We start from the raw sequence: 15,702 nt of genomic DNA, 5'->3' as shown, positions 1-15,702 counted from the left end.
ACTCAGAGGTGAATTTCTAATGAACTCCTGCCGTTCAACAGAAACTAGGTCCATTTGTTTTTGGCTGAAAGCGTCATAATCATAATCAAAAGACCACTGGAAACGCTTTGAAAATAGATCAAAAGACGACTTTTATTTCCCTCTTTTTCTTTCCATTTTTATGCCATTCACATTTTGACTTTAAAATATCTTAATTTTTTTTTTTTTTAACGCCAAAACAAAACTACTGTCTGTTGTTGCATATTCTGCTTTTTCCACACAACAAATTTGTACCTATTGTTTAATAAAACATGGAGTTCAGCTGCTGCACGGCCATGTCCGCCTGCCGTCCTGGCCACTCTGTTTCTATAAACCTTTGTGCTGCAATGAAGAGCTTTACTTCATCAGCAAAGGTAACACAGTCTATCAGAAACTAGCCGCCACTGCTTTGATGTTTGGTTATTGTTGAAGGTGTTTGTGTGATGTCACTTTTTTCAGAAGCTACTGTCTGCAGCTTGAAAGGATTTGCCCGCCGGGGATAATAAAGTTGTCTTTAATTTGAAATATTGAAATCTGATTTGAAAGTGCTGAATGTGCAAAAGACTTAAAAAGGAACATTCAGATGAATGCACATTCACATAAAATGTCAAATTTACTGTCAAATTTGAACAATTTCAACAAAAAGAAACAAACATACAAATTAATCTCATGCATTGCACACCATACTACATTTAAATGCGAATGGCTGCCCTAAAATAAATGAAGCTGCAGTGTAAGCCACGCTCGGCGGTCCCAGAAGCAGAGCTGGCCTGCTGTGGAACAATGGGGCCTTTGGCAGGATGCTGGTTTCCTGAGTGTCCTGCTTGTACTTGGTGGTGAGAGGTTTGGAATAGAAATGACGCATTGTTTCTCTCATCCTTCTGAGTTGGAGCAGTGAAACAATGGATCTCTGGATCTTCGCCCAGGAGGATCTAACACAAAACAGGAAAAAACTGCTATTTCTACTCCACAGGTATGTACAAACCTTCACCGCCGTAAATCCGTACTGTAGATTTGCGGTGCTTCCGCTAATTTCTGGGTTTGTGGGAAACAATCCTACTAGCTACAAAAGCTGATTGAAGCAGAAACCTCTTTTCTAGTTTTCTGTTGAGGTTTTGTTTTAAGTTTAGCCTTTTTCTCTTCAGAAACAGCAATCCAGAGCAGATAGTTTACTTCAAATCAACCCACACAAGGCATTATCTGATGAGAAAGATTGCAGGAAAGCCTAAACCACCCCAATTCTGTTAATCTGTATATCATTAGTGGGTAAGATCTCTGTAAATGTGTTACACACCGACTTAAGTTAACCAGATTGACCTTTAAAAAGAGGAACGGCTTTCTTTGCTCCAGTCTTTAGATTGTGAAACTTTTAATTTTTGTTTTGAAATAGAAATCCTTTATAGTCATTTTACATGATATAATGAAATTCAGACGGTTCAAACTGCAGTTTAGTCTTTTCTAGATCTTTTAATGCCTGTCGGTGGCATTAGGCATACAGTATATACCTGTTTCTGTCGCTATTTTTAAAAATGAATTCCAATATTTTTAATGAGGGCAGTGGCTGCTCCAACTGTAAACACAAGTGCCATCTAGTGGCTACAAATCAGCATTCAAAAATAGAGGCAAGTCACAGATTTCGACTGTAATTTTACGAGTGTCTAATCTGTCGCATTTGTTACAGCCGGCTGCATTGTTTCAGGCTTTGCTGAAAGCGATGCAGCGGCTTAGAACAAATGCTGAACTGCAAGGATGAAGCTCTGTGAGGATTTCATATGCAAGAAGAGCTGAAGAGGATGTATCATTCTCATGTCTTGACATCGCTGATTTACGTCACTGTTGTCAAACAATAAGGTTTTGGTGAGCATCGACATGTTGTGGATGTCCATGCAGCACCCAGTAACTTTTGTAATAATGCCGCCAAACTTCCAGCTTGGACAGAACTCTCAGTGGCCTTGGAGGTTAACAGTTTCCTTAACAGATTGCTGTTTTCAGACTCAAGCTTTATTAGTGCTGCGTGTGTTAAACTGTGCAGGAGAGCGTCTGGACGGATGGGATCTGAGCCCCCATCAGAGATACTGTAGTTATCATTGAGGCCTCTGCAGCATCGCTATCAGTGCTATCAGCGTCCAGAGTTCATTGGGTTGAAGAGGGGTAACTGCACTGAGGGACGCTTACAACAGATGAACCTGCTGCTCCTTTTGCCTCAGTTCAACAACCAACAGACTGCCAGGACTCAAATACTAACACCCCGCCGCTTTGCATCTAAAGTTTACAAACACAGATATTCCTGAGCTGTTTCCTATTTAAAATTCTACACTTTGAGCCTTATATTTTCTTACAATATTCAGTTTTGACAAATGATTTGTATGCAATCTATAGTCATATAGTGTAATTGTGCTGCATATATACATTCCATCTATTGTTCACCTATAAAAACATTTTGCAGCAATCACAAATTCTACCTTTAACAAAAATATTTCTTCTTTTTTATACTTTCAAAACTGGAATTAACTTCAGACTTTTTAAAAAAATATTTTTTTCCTATTATGTTTCATAATGTTTGTAGACACTTTACGCTTGGAGATTTATTAAAAAAGTATGGAGCACAAATGAAAAAAAGAAATTCTGACTATTAAATAAGAACTCTGTTACACGAAGTGCTGTCTAAAAGAAGAAATGAGCAGAATATTTGATCGCCTCCACTGCTGTTCCAAGTTTAAAAAATGTACAGAACACGAGATAGTATGAAGTCTTGTAGCATGAATGATAGTCTTACATTTTAATGACATGCTTAATCACAAAATACCACAATTTTGTCTTTATTTGAGGACAGTGTTTTACAGAAAATGTATTTTTCTCAGCCTAAAAAGTCCTTTCAGACAGAGAAAAACACAACAACTTTAAAAAACTAAATTATCTTAGGGTGTTTTCCTGAATTTAATACTTATTGTGTTTTTATTCACCTCAAAAACTCCACATAAAACACACAAAAAGGAAAGTTCCTTAGTCTTTGATTTCCATCTAGTGGTCAAAACTGCCAGCATGATAAAGAAGCTAATAAAATGTTAAACCAAAGCAGAATTTTTTAAGTTAAATTAAAAATGTTGTTAATTTAAGGAAGTCATCCATAAAACAATAACCTCCTATATTATGACTTAACTGCTGCGGCCTTGAAACCCATTGGTCAACTCGGCACATTGCCCTTCCTTATCGAAGGCTTTCAAAGCCAAATGTTAATGTGTTGACTGCGCTTTAGCATATGTGCAGTTTTCACATGAACATTTTTGCATAACTGTATGTTGAAAATGGCTGTTATCTAAGGGGATCCTGGGGCATTGCTGTTAGTGATATCAGTGTCCACACAGCTGGAGAAGAGCAACCGCACAAGACACGAGGAAGGAACGACCGCAGTGAGGCTTCTCTGATAGTCCACATGACCCTGACGAGGTCTGCTGACCCGCCGGCCTAGCCTCAGCTCGCTCTCTGACATGCAAGATGAGGCCAAAAATTCACAACCCCACAGCTTAGCTTGCAAAGACAAACATATAGATGGAACAACCTAGAATCGGAAAAAAATCCCCTTTTCTGCCTTATTTATTAGCTAATTTGACAGTGGCATCTCTGCCAAAGTCTATTTTTCTTGGACAGGTGGCACACATAGATAAGCACTAGAGTACATATCAGTATTCACAAATAGCAATGTAAAAATAGATGAGAAATAGCAACATTTTTGATTTTGATTTTACACACACATTTCTCATTAGATTCATTAAATTTAATGCTTATCAATGAAAGTTGTTGGATTTGTTACATGAAAGGGAGTGGGAAGAAGCAAATTTATATAATCCCACCCCTATTGATTTATTTCTGAGTTGGTTAGTGATTAAGGCTTATCAATGCGTAAAAATGTGTACAAATAAAAGTAAAAATATACAAAATAACAGCAGTAATTGCTATCAACATTTTAAATGGATTGATATGAACTTTTATCATTCTTTATTTCTTGATTCCATTAATAAACTAATAAATCAAACTTTGTAGAGATAATCACAACGCTAATGACATCTTTGATTTAAGCTTGTTTTCAAACACTGTCCATAGGATTTATCATATCATATTTTTGGTTTCAATTTAAACAAATATTAAACAACGCAAAATATTTAGGTGTTTATTTTATGTTTTATTTCTCTTTTGTTGCATTTCCTGGTTTGCCAGAAACTTCTTAACATAAATGCTGTTTATGATGGTAGGTTGTTTCTATACAATAAATATCAAATGATTTTCATGTCAGGTACTGTATGCATCAGAGCTACTAGGTCTGCCAGTGATTATCATTAAATTATCTTCATGTACGTGCAGGTACGCGTATGAATAGTTTCCAAATAATTCAAGACGGATTAGCCTAAGTTTGATACATCTACTTATAAATATACATATCTGCTGTTTGACTTCTTTAGTTTCATTTTGTTTTAAATTCTTGAAATAAACCATTTCCATTTCAAAATAGCCTAATAAATAAAATACAAAAACATCTTAAAATGTTTGTGATCAGGAGTTATACTTAAACAATTTTCTTTTTTTATTTAACCTTTATTTACACAGGAATTGCCATTGAGATTAAGAATCCCTTTTTCAAGGGAGTCCTGGCTAGGGGGAAACAATAAATTACATTTATAATAAAAATGTCAACATTTAAAACATAAAATCAATGAAAATGTGTTTCAAATGTGTCAATAATTACAATAAAGTCAATATAACCCAAACTTATAAGTATTAATAATAATGCAAAACCTGTTTGAATGGGAGCAGAAGCTTCGCTCATTGAAGCCTGCCCGTTGAACTAAAAACCAAAAACCATATTATTTTTGTGTAATTATTTTCCTCTTCGCTCTTTGAGTTTGCACTTCAAACAAGTTGCTTTGCAACGGCGCAGGAGACAGAACTGTGGGCAGAGGGAAGTTGCTGGCTTCCACCTCAAGGCTTTTCATCTTCAGTCGCTTCAGTAGAGTTCAGCCTCAGTTAAACTGGCACGGGACGCTCTCCGCTTTGGGGTAGGAGAGGCTTGGCTGTGAAACTGGGAGAAAAATGAACAAATGAGATGAGACTGCCACCACTCACAGGCTGCCTGCGGGACAGCCGCTCACAGCCTGGTGAGGCTGGTTTCATGATAGTGGTGGGAGACGAGGAGGAGGAGGAGTCCACAGATGAAGCTGCATGGGTTTTTTTTTTTTTTTTTGCTCTAGTGTCTTGTGTCAGTCTTTTCTCTGAGGCACGGGGTGGCACATCCAAGTCACATTGTGGAACTTGAGTTGTTACATAAACACAGACCTCCGTAGCCTCCAGTCCGCTCACATCAACCTTATTCAATAGAAACATTTGGATAAAATTCTGGTGGCGACATTGGTGAAGGCCAAGGAGAGTTGTCGAGACTCTGGCTCCGCTGTGGCTCCGGTTCCCCTCACAGACGTCTGCGGGGTTAAAGTGTGTGGGAACCAAAGATCACCTATTCCTGCATGAAGCATAGATCTGAAAGGGTTCACCTATCGATAATTCTCTTTCAAATAACTTTATTGGTTCAGTGCTTTTGTTTTAAACGTTGTACCTGCACAAGTAGAGCCAAAATAACAATAATTAATATTATGTGCTACAATAACTGTGTGCAATTTAATATTAATAACGTGATGAATATTAAACACTTCTCTGGCTGTCACATGATGGCAGTCCTTCCAACAAAGAGCAATGTCAAATTATGTCTTAGGAGCATTTTTTCCCTTGCTCTGGGCTCTCCAATCAATATTTATCAGCATGAACAACAGTTTCCCAAAGGGAAAACAAACTAACAAACAAAAAAGGACTCGACCGAGGACACAGGGACGGGGCATAGAAGAGAAACACTGGATAGGTTGAATGTGGACTTTGAGGCACTCGTCTGTCCAGAAAACCAATTCATCCAAGAAAAGGTTGATTGGTAAAATCTTTCACAAGCATTCCCCCCTTTTTGTTCCTCATTTAATTTTAAGTTGTGGAAACTTAAAAAAAAACATGTTTTAATGACTGTGGAGATTGTTTGCCCTTTTGAAAAATCATTTTTACTTTTACTATATTCTTTTTAGCTTTTTAAACAGAGCTTTTGCTTTAAAATTTTAGACGTAAAGTCTAAGTTTGGGGTTGGCATTCAGCGATAGAGAAAGTAAATGATTAGCAATAATCATCATTGACTTGGCTTCGTTGTTTCAGATGTTCTCTCAGATGCTAAACTTCACATCGCTCTGTGCTGCATTTCTTTCTGTTTCAAATGGGAGGTTTTCTTTTGGGAGCCTTTCTAAACAAGTCAAACTTGTTTACTCTCTTCTAATTGTGTTATGGTGAACTTTCACATTATGATATGCTGTTGGAGGCCTGCAGGTCAGCTGTAGAAGAAGCTCTTGGTGTTTTGTCGCTTTCTCTGAAAATAACAGTCTGACTTAGGGCTGGACTTAGAAAAAGAAAAAAAGAGTTTTTTTCTACGATAACAAACGGAGATGTCCAACGAAATCCAGGTACAGCCAGGTAAAAACAGAGAATACGTTTTGCTGTTAGCTCATGATCCCATTGAAAATGCAGTTCCATTTTTAAATGCTTTTATTTTTTTGTTAAACAATTCAGATACTAAGATATCTGTCATGGTGCAGGGTGGCTCGAGAGCCGGTTGGACCCAGACGCAGAGGCGGAGGCATGAGGATCAGAGTCTAGAGGGTTTAATGAACAAACAAAAGGCGCTGCAGAGCAGGATGACAAAACTGAACAAAACTCACTGTGGCGTGGAACAAGAAACGAGGAACATGGCATGACAAGGACAACCAGGACAGGAATAACTAATGGACCAACACAGGAGGAGGGCAGAGACAAGACTTAAATACAGACAGGGCAGACAAGACACAGGTGGACACGATCAGGGCTGATGGGGACCAAAGGAAGTAAAACTCAAGAAAACAGACAAGACAGGAGACTTTCAAAATAAAACAGGAAACAGAAACAAGACAGAACAAGGACCAAAAACAAGACAACAACTTCAAATCATGACAATATCACAAATAAAAAACAACTTTTAGCTCTTTTGAAGAGGATGTGAAATTAGACAAATTCATTACTAAGTTAATTGAAGCACTGGGATTATAAGATTATATTTCACATAAAAGAAAATAGAGTTTTGTTTTATAATCTACAGTGGTTCAATTTTAGAAATTTCACAATAAAGTAAAATAGAATTTTGATATTGGACAGTGCAGCATGAAGCATGATCTTTAAAAAAAACTTTAAAAAAGGTTATAGTAATTTAGGAAGTATCCATTGCAAATGTAAAAAAAGTTTATTGGCATTAAAGACTAAAAAGCTTCAAATAATGCAAGCTGATTGGTTGGCTTGCACACCTTTTTCACCTCAAATTTGGTTCTTGGTTCTAAGTGGAACCATCTGTTGAAGCCTGAAAGGATAGAAAAGCGACAAACATTAATGTAGTGGAAGTTCTACTTTGAGACAAAAGAGGGAAGTTAGTAACCGCAGAATCAATGGAACATATAGACCCTAAACTTGACTTTGACTATCTTCATTCAAGCGTTTTCGTCTATTGGATGATCTCTGAGGCTGGAGAGAGCACCAAACACGTGCTTGTTGCTCCCTCAGGAAAAGTCAGTGTGAAATCACTAAATGTTCCAGTCTCTCCATCAGCATTTCTTTTTTCTCACTGCTGAACTTTCTCTGTTTTTTCTTTTTCCTTTTGTGTGCAACGTTTCTTTAGTTGAACAGAGATGAAATGCTTAAAGGAAAGGCCCCTGGTCAGTGGGTTCTGCAGGCTTCTGTCTTTGCTGCCAGAGTTCTCTTTAGCCCTGAAACCAGTGGAATGTAATGAGATGCTAACGTGAAGACGTTTTGCTTCGCATTTTTTTTTTTTGCTGTTAATGCAATAAATTTAGCTTTACAATTGACTTAGTAATAAGGAAAAACAAAATCAAAATTAGGGCTAAGTCTGAGTTTTTACACTTGGTGTGCTCTGAGTTATCTGTTACTTTATAACCATAATAAAATCCCATTTAGAGGATTATTAAGAGCTTTAATAAAAAGAAATTGTGACAATGTCCATGCATGCTTTATTAATGCAAACCAGACACTATTCCGTTTATCTGCTCTCCATCAAAATAATTTCTCCTGAGATCCCGTCCAAAACTTGACGGAAAGTTCTGGCACAAAGAATAAAGGAGAATGAAGAATTCCATTCAACTTTTTCAACTTTCTTGATTCACCAGATTATCTGCGTTTTGAGGGGTCATTAAGCATAACGAGGTGAATGTGATTTGGTCTGTCCAAACACGTTAGCAGGCATGACGAAAACTTCATTTCGAGCCCTAAGTACCAACGTCCGCCACTGCGCTGCAGCGGGCCGCAAATGTAAACAGGAGAGTGGAGCGCGACCTGTCCACTTTTCTGTTATCTGGACATCTGCTCGAATGGAGGACCTAAATATTATGACAGCCGAGTTGACTGAGTGTACCTGCTGGTTACACTATGGCTGATCTGCACTGAGGCAAGGTGGCTTATGTCTCAGTGACACAGCTGTCCTGAAACTCCCTGACTTTCTTTCTCTCCCTCTTGTTTTTTCTTCATAAACATCCTTCATTGAAACTGTTATGTAAGTGACAGATCAAACAAAAGTCACCTTGTGGCTTTTATGCTGTGGCTGATGCGTGTGTTGGGGGGAGGGGGGGGGGGGGGCAAAAGGGACATTGTTTATGTCTTAAATTGGGAATTTTGCAAATTTGTGAGATTACCGCTGCATTTGTTTTCAGAGTAAAAGCATGAAGCTGTAGGTTTAAAAAAAAAGGGAGTGTATCAAAGAAAATCAAAAAAAAGGGGAGAGAGGGAAGCTCATGATCTGTGTCTGCAATTGTTGCATGTGAATATTGCACATAGTGGACTGTGTTGCATTCAACACGCTCCCTCAGACGGGTGTTCATTTCAATCTGCAGCACAGTATCCTCAAGTCTGAACTCTGATGAGGGTCACTTGCCAGAGGAAGATTTTTTTTTCTGCCTCACATGTTTTCTTTTCTTTTCTTTTTTTTTTTTTTTGACTTCCTTCATGGGCAGAAGCTGGTGTAAGTGAAACCAGACACGAGCCAGCATGTGAGGCGTTCACTGCTGCAAGACTTCTTCACAGAATGGGAAACAGGATGAAAAAGAAATCCTAGGTGATCAGGTTCAGGTACTTGTTTTTATCAGTTTGGAAGTTATTATTACGACAAAGGGGCCAGAACGTTAAGATTCAGGAGGTTTTCCACAGATCAGGCTGGACAGGAAGCTTTGTAAGGAAAAAACTTCAGAATGGGCAAATGAGTAGTTTTTACAGGTGAGTTAATTTATATGTTTTTCTTTTGAAACTTAAAGACTCTGCACTGTGTAGTATATGTTTTACTGTTGTTACATCCCTGTTGTTGTTTGTGTTTTCCATAAACACACTCAAAAAACGTTCACTTTGAATCAACATAAAAAAATTATGGAAAGGATTTCCACATGATTAGATTGCGTTACTTGAACAAAAATGAATCATGTTGGTCCTACTTAATTTATTTAGGTTGGCTCAACTTAATGAATTTAGGTTGGGTCAACTTAATGTATTTAGGTTCAAACTAATAAATTTAAGTTGATTCAATTTAAATAGAGCAGTTGCACCCAACTTTAAATTGATATTGTTGCTCACTCTAAAAAGAAAAAAGTTGAACCAATTTAATTGAACCACTTCAATTGGTCACACCTAAGTAAATTAAGTTTATTTAACTTGAATTTCTATTTATTTCTATAATTTTATTTATTCATCTGTAATTGATATGTTGTTCCAAAGTTACAACCAATGGGTCTTTTAATTTCACATCAAAGACATGAATTACCCAGCAAAGTCCCACATCACAAGACAGGAGCTCAATTACCGCAAACTCTGTGTTAAGTATTGGAACATTAACAGTTTGCCACACAAGGGGGTTGGTCTTCATCCTCTACCAAACTTTAACTCATGGTGCAAAAAAAAAAATAAACATAACAGTTTAAATCACTAGTTAAAACAGAGTAAAACAGCTAGACAATAAAACCCATGGACAAAAACTCACACTTAGACCCCAATCTGCCCAGATAGACAAAGAAAATGGTATCCCACAATTCCTTGCGATTATTAATGCATCCAATTTAATGGTATCATGTTGGATCAACATGATTGAAATTAGTAACTTTTAAATGGATTATTTTTATGTACAATCGACATGATTCATTCACGTAAGATTTACAAACATAAAATTTTCTGGTTGAAATGACAAGTTACTTTTTCGTTAACTTAATTGGCTGGTAATTTCCTTTTTTTGAGTGCATATGAAATATAAATCTGTGCACAAAATCAAGTGCTAAATTGCACACAAAAACAAAACGATTTATGTTTTTTAATCTAGTTTAAATTTACCAAGAAATGAACAGTGAAGAAAAACCGGTGTATTCCCTTTTTTTGAGTCTTCTGCAATTTTTTAAGGCATTGGGACTGGTTTATTTCAAACAGTCAAACCAAAATAAAACTAAAGAAGACAAACAAAATAAATGTATACATAGATATCATAAATTGATGGGAAAAAATATATACATATGCATACATACACGTAAATAAGTCAATTTTAAGCACTCTTAATGATAAATAGACATATTAGCGCATATTCATGCAGTACATGGAAGCATTAAATACTATTTTTTTCAAAAGAAGTTTAAATAGTTGCTTGAAAAAAAGGAGTAGAAGAAGCAAACGTACATATTTCCACCCCTATTATGTTTATGTTTATGATTAGTTGATTGAAAGGGAGGAAGAAAACTTATATAATCCTAACTCTTTTCTGCTTAACTTCACTTTTTCGTTTTTACAGAATTAACTTTTAACCAGTTATATATATTTTACCATCACAGGTGCAGATCATTTAAACATAAATAGTGGACCTATCCCTTATTGTAAAACCTATTCATTGTGTCAAATGTAAATTGATTTTACAAATGCAAAGCGAATTTTTGCCATTTTTAACTTTCATGAGGACAATTTTTATCTTTATTTACAAAAACAAATTACCAATTTATTTATAGATAAAAGTATAAGTTACAAAAGTTAATATGTAACTAATTTTTGAAATAAAAATGGCTAAGAAAATTATACAACTTCTGATTTACTGTGACTATTTCTGGCCAATTTGGGTAAAAGCAACTTCTCAAATAATTTTGTCATTGTTGTTTTAGCTCATTCTAATAAATATCCAAATAAAAAGCTCTTTGGCTTGATTTTATGGTGCACAGCATTGTAATTCAGACATAAAGCACTGAAGCCCTTCTGCCCTGTCATTCTGATGGCAGATGACACCACTGGTGTCATCGTACCCCTCTCCGGCATCAACAATGCTGGGTCTGGAGGGAAGGCCTCACAGCAGAGCAACAACAGTCAGACGGCTGGGATGTGGCCCGTCTCATGCCACAGAGGACAGTATCACAGTGATGAGATCAACATGAACGCCGTAGCCGCACGCAGTGAATGAAAGCGCCATGCTGTTTTCTCAATGCAGAGTATGTTTTGATGAAGGCTGTGAGGAGCTCATGACCTTTGGAGATCTTATGTCATCATCTTTGTTGAGCGTGTTTTGTACTCAGATTAGATCTTTTTTCACTGTTAAAAGCTCACGGCTTTGAACTTTCATTATTTTGGCCAATTGAAGTGTCCAGTTTTTCTCTTGTGTCTGATGTGGGATGACAGTGATTGGACAGTCATTTGCAAGTGACTGATGAACGCTTTCTCCTTGTCTTCTAATCTTCCCTCTTCTATTTACGGTCATTTCTTTTCTATTACACCATACAATCCTGACATAATGTACATTCCCTTAAATCAAAGCGGTCCCACTTTTGCAAAACCTGGACTTGAAATAAAAAAGCAACATATAAGATAATTATTTGATATTTATTTGTCACTAACACAAAACCTGTTTAGGAACTTTAGATGAAAACTACGCTCTTGCTTTATAAGACTATTTCACTTCTCGTTAAGGTTTGTGCTGCATTGCTATTTTTTTTAAACAAAAAAACCTTGAAGGAATTTCATATTTTAGGTGGTCATAGTAATATTTTACAATCTTAGAAGCTATTATGAAAAAATGTCAGTACAAAAAAAACTTTTTGGTTCCGTTTGTGGGAAAATTGCAAAAACGTATCAAAAGTATGTTATCTTTTTTGAATTCGAGACAAAGCCAGAAACTATTCTTTTTAGCTTCTTTTGTCCAAACTTTGAATTCTTTTTAAATAAAGTTTTTTTTTAACTTTTGAATTGGATATTTGTTGTTATTGTTGTCTATGAGGTTTTTATTTCTTTGTCTGGTTTTGTGAGTTACTTTGACTTACCCTGTGAATGAATTGTGCTACATAAATAAAAATGTCTTAACTTTCCAGACTTGAACTCCTGCTACTTAATCATATTTAAATTTAAACGACATTTGATGCTTTTAGTAAGTCCTTAAATATTGCTGGTTTTAAACAAATGCTTTCTCTTTCTTTTTTTTTTTCTTTTTTAAAGATTTTAGCGAGAAGCTTGAAAGAGCAACATGAGCTGGAGCTTTCTCACTCGCCTTCTGGAAGAAATCCACAACCACTCCACGTTTGTGGGCAAAGTGTGGCTGACTGTTCTCATCATTTTCCGTATTGTGCTCACTGCAGTTGGAGGCGAGTCCATCTACTCGGATGAGCAGTCCAAGTTTACTTGCAACACCAAGCAGCCGGGCTGCGACAACGTGTGCTACGATGCCTTCGCTCCACTCTCACATGTGCGCTTCTGGGTCTTCCAGATCATCATGATCTCCACTCCTTCTGTCATGTACATGGGATACGCCATCCACAAGATAGCCCGAAGTTCGGAGGTGGAGCGCAGGAAGCAGCAGAGACTCCGTGAGAAGCCTCCGCCGCACTCCAGATGGAGAGAAAACCATCATCTGGAGGAGGTCTTGGAGGAAGGAGAGGATGATGAGGCTGAGCCAATGGTTTATGAGGAAACACTGGAAGTGCAGGAAGCAAAGCCCGAACCTGCGAGCAGGTCTAACAGACAGCCGCAAAAACACGACGGACGAAGAAGAATTATGCAAGAGGGCCTGATGAGAATTTACGTTCTCCAACTGATGTCTCGGGCTGTTTTTGAAATCGCCTTCCTTGCTGGGCAATACCTCCTCTATGGTTTTCGAGTTAATCCCTCCTACGTGTGCAACCGAGTGCCCTGTCCACACAGAGTGGACTGCTTCATCTCCAGGCCCACTGAGAAAACAATCTTCCTCCTGATTATGTATGTGGTGAGCTGTCTTTGTTTGGTGTTAAACGTTTGCGAAATGCTTCATTTAGGGATTGGAAACCTCCGGGATACTCTTCGCATGAAGAGACACCGGGGCCGACGGCCGTTCTACGGCTACCCCTTCTCCCGCAACATTCCTGCCTCTCCGCCAGGATATAACCTGGTCATGAAGACAGAGAAACCCAACAGAATCCCCAACAGCCTCATCGGCCACGAGCAGAACATGGCCAACGTGGCCCAGGAGCAGCAGTGTACCAGCCCTGATGAGAACATCCCCTCTGATCTCGCAAGTCTACACCGGCACCTGCGAGTTGCACAGGAGCAGCTCGATATGGCATTTCAAACTTATCAAACAAAAACCAACCAACCAACTTCCAGAACCAGCAGCCCTGTGTCTGGAGGCACCATGGCAGAGCAAAACCGAGTCAATTCGGTTCAGGAGAAACAAGGAGCAAGGCCAAAAACCAGCGTGGAGAAGGCTGCAACCATGGGGAAGAACGGAAAGAGCTCTGTCTGGATTTAGACAGCTAAGCGCTTACCAACACCTGCAACTGTACAGCAACACAGCTGGATTATAAGCATTCGAAATTCAACCGTGGACAACGACAACAAACATTTCAATCAAACTAGCTGAACAATTAGAGTAGCGTAGGTTGAAAGGTTTTGCTTTTAAGACAACACATGAAGAATTCTCAGATCTAAGATCACAAATCTGTCACATCACCATAGTGAGTCGTGTTACACCGTAGATATTGGATAGTTAACATATGTAAGCATAGCTAATTTAGCCATAACAATAAAAAAAAAGAAATGAAACAGACTACGTCCATTATCATATTATAAATGAACTGGATTCATGAAAACATGGAGGCTCTGTGGTTCTTTTTTTTTTAATTCAAGAATTCAAGGTGAAATGAAATAAAATGCGGTTGCACAATAACTTAGTTCTGAAGAAAGACTTAAGATGCATGTTTGTCATCACTACATATCTTCCGTTATTGCCTGCAAAGTCATTATAGTGAAGCGGTCAGACATAAGATCTTGCTTAAAGACCCACTCCAATGAAATGTGTGTTTTTTGTTGTTTTTAACATGCTCTTGTGGTATTTTCCTCATGATGGAAGACAAAACAATTTAAGATTAAAACTTCTTTTCTGAGTACTTCTTTGTTCAAATCAGAATCAGAGAAAACATGTTTGAAACAGCTTTCTTTAGTAAAGAGGGTGGGCCAAAGTCTCCCTCCCTGTTTCGCTTCATTCTGATGCATCCACTTACAGAAAAATAGATATGGTAATGCCTTTGTTTTACTCGTCTGAGGTGGAATCTTGCTTTACAGCCGTATGGTTGGATAGCTCCGATATTGTTCGCCATTTTTGTTTCATCGCTAATGTTAGCTTAGAGTTGTAAGGGGCTGTCAGCTGGCAGGAGAGAGTCTAAACAAAAGGATGATGGGATATCAGTGGAGGCTTACTTCCGCGTCAGCAGTCCCGCCTATAACTCAGGGGGGAATTTCTAATGAACTCCTGGCGCGTTGTACCAACTTTGTCCAACAAAAAAACAGTTTTCTTTTTATTTTGCCTAAAAACACCATAATCATAAATAAGACACCACTGGGAACGCTTTAAAAAAAGATCAAAATGTAGTTGGAGTGGGACTTTAAAATGAAAGAATTTGCAATTTGATGCTAATTCAAATTAGATGCAATGGAAATATTTCGATTATCATTAGTTTGATCAAACAAAGTTGTCCATTTTACGTCACAGATCGAGTCACACTTGGCAAATTAGTTCTATCTTATCCTGCCTTCACTGTTTTCACATCTTAAAGTGCCTAAAACATTTACAGACTGTTGTGTTATTTTCTTTATGAGATGATGAATGAGTCGTTCAGTTCATATTTCCTGCTTTATAGGAACTCTCTGCTTCCCTGATCTAACGCGGTAACAGTAGTGTCTCTGAAATAGTCTCATCAAAACAGTTGTTTGCATCAGTGCAGTTATAGCACACAAAAAGCCGATTTTTTTTCAGACTCATTTCACGCTGTTTCATAAAGTCAACCTTGTTCAGAAAAGTTATTTAGTAAAAACATGATCTAAGGAACATTTCCATAGGACAAAAGGAGGCGGAGTCACACTGACTAATAATATGAGGGAAACAATGATGCAAAGCATTTCTTTGGGTTTAACAAAATGGCATTACAGACAAGCACTTTAAAATGAAAAGCTTCCTTTTTTTCTAAAAAGTCAAGAGAATTTAGTGTACATAGACTGCCTTCTGAAGATTTCTTTTTTTAAATAAATGAAGTTATTGAAATCTGT

At 37.6% G+C, this 15,702-nt stretch overlaps 1 protein-coding gene across 2 annotated transcripts; it reads left to right on the top strand.

The window, feature by feature from the left end:
- The first annotated feature begins 806 nt into the window (after positions 1–806).
- gjc2 (gap junction protein gamma 2) lies at positions 807–15,701 on the top strand. Of its 2 annotated transcripts, none has more exons than XM_004079411.5 (2): positions 807–991; positions 12,625–15,701. In XM_004079411.5, exon 2 carries the CDS (start codon positions 12,653–12,655, stop codon positions 13,907–13,909), a length of 1,257 nt encoding a protein of 418 aa, XP_004079459.1. In that variant the 5' UTR covers positions 807–991; positions 12,625–12,652; the 3' UTR covers positions 13,910–15,701. The 2 variants fall into 2 exon arrangements, with proteins under 2 accessions (XP_004079459.1, XP_020566825.1); XM_020711166.3 differs by lacking the exon at positions 807–991 and adding an exon at positions 8,775–9,399.
- Position 15,702: the final 1 nt, after the last annotated feature.

This window comes from Oryzias latipes, chromosome 17, assembly GCF_053564925.1.
Source record: "Oryzias latipes strain Hd-rR chromosome 17, Olatipes_Hd-rR_3.1".
Taxonomy (NCBI): Eukaryota; Metazoa; Chordata; class Actinopteri; order Beloniformes; family Adrianichthyidae; genus Oryzias; species Oryzias latipes.
The sequence above is the reverse complement of the archived record's forward strand: the minus strand, read 5'-3'. Positions and strand labels throughout refer to the sequence as shown.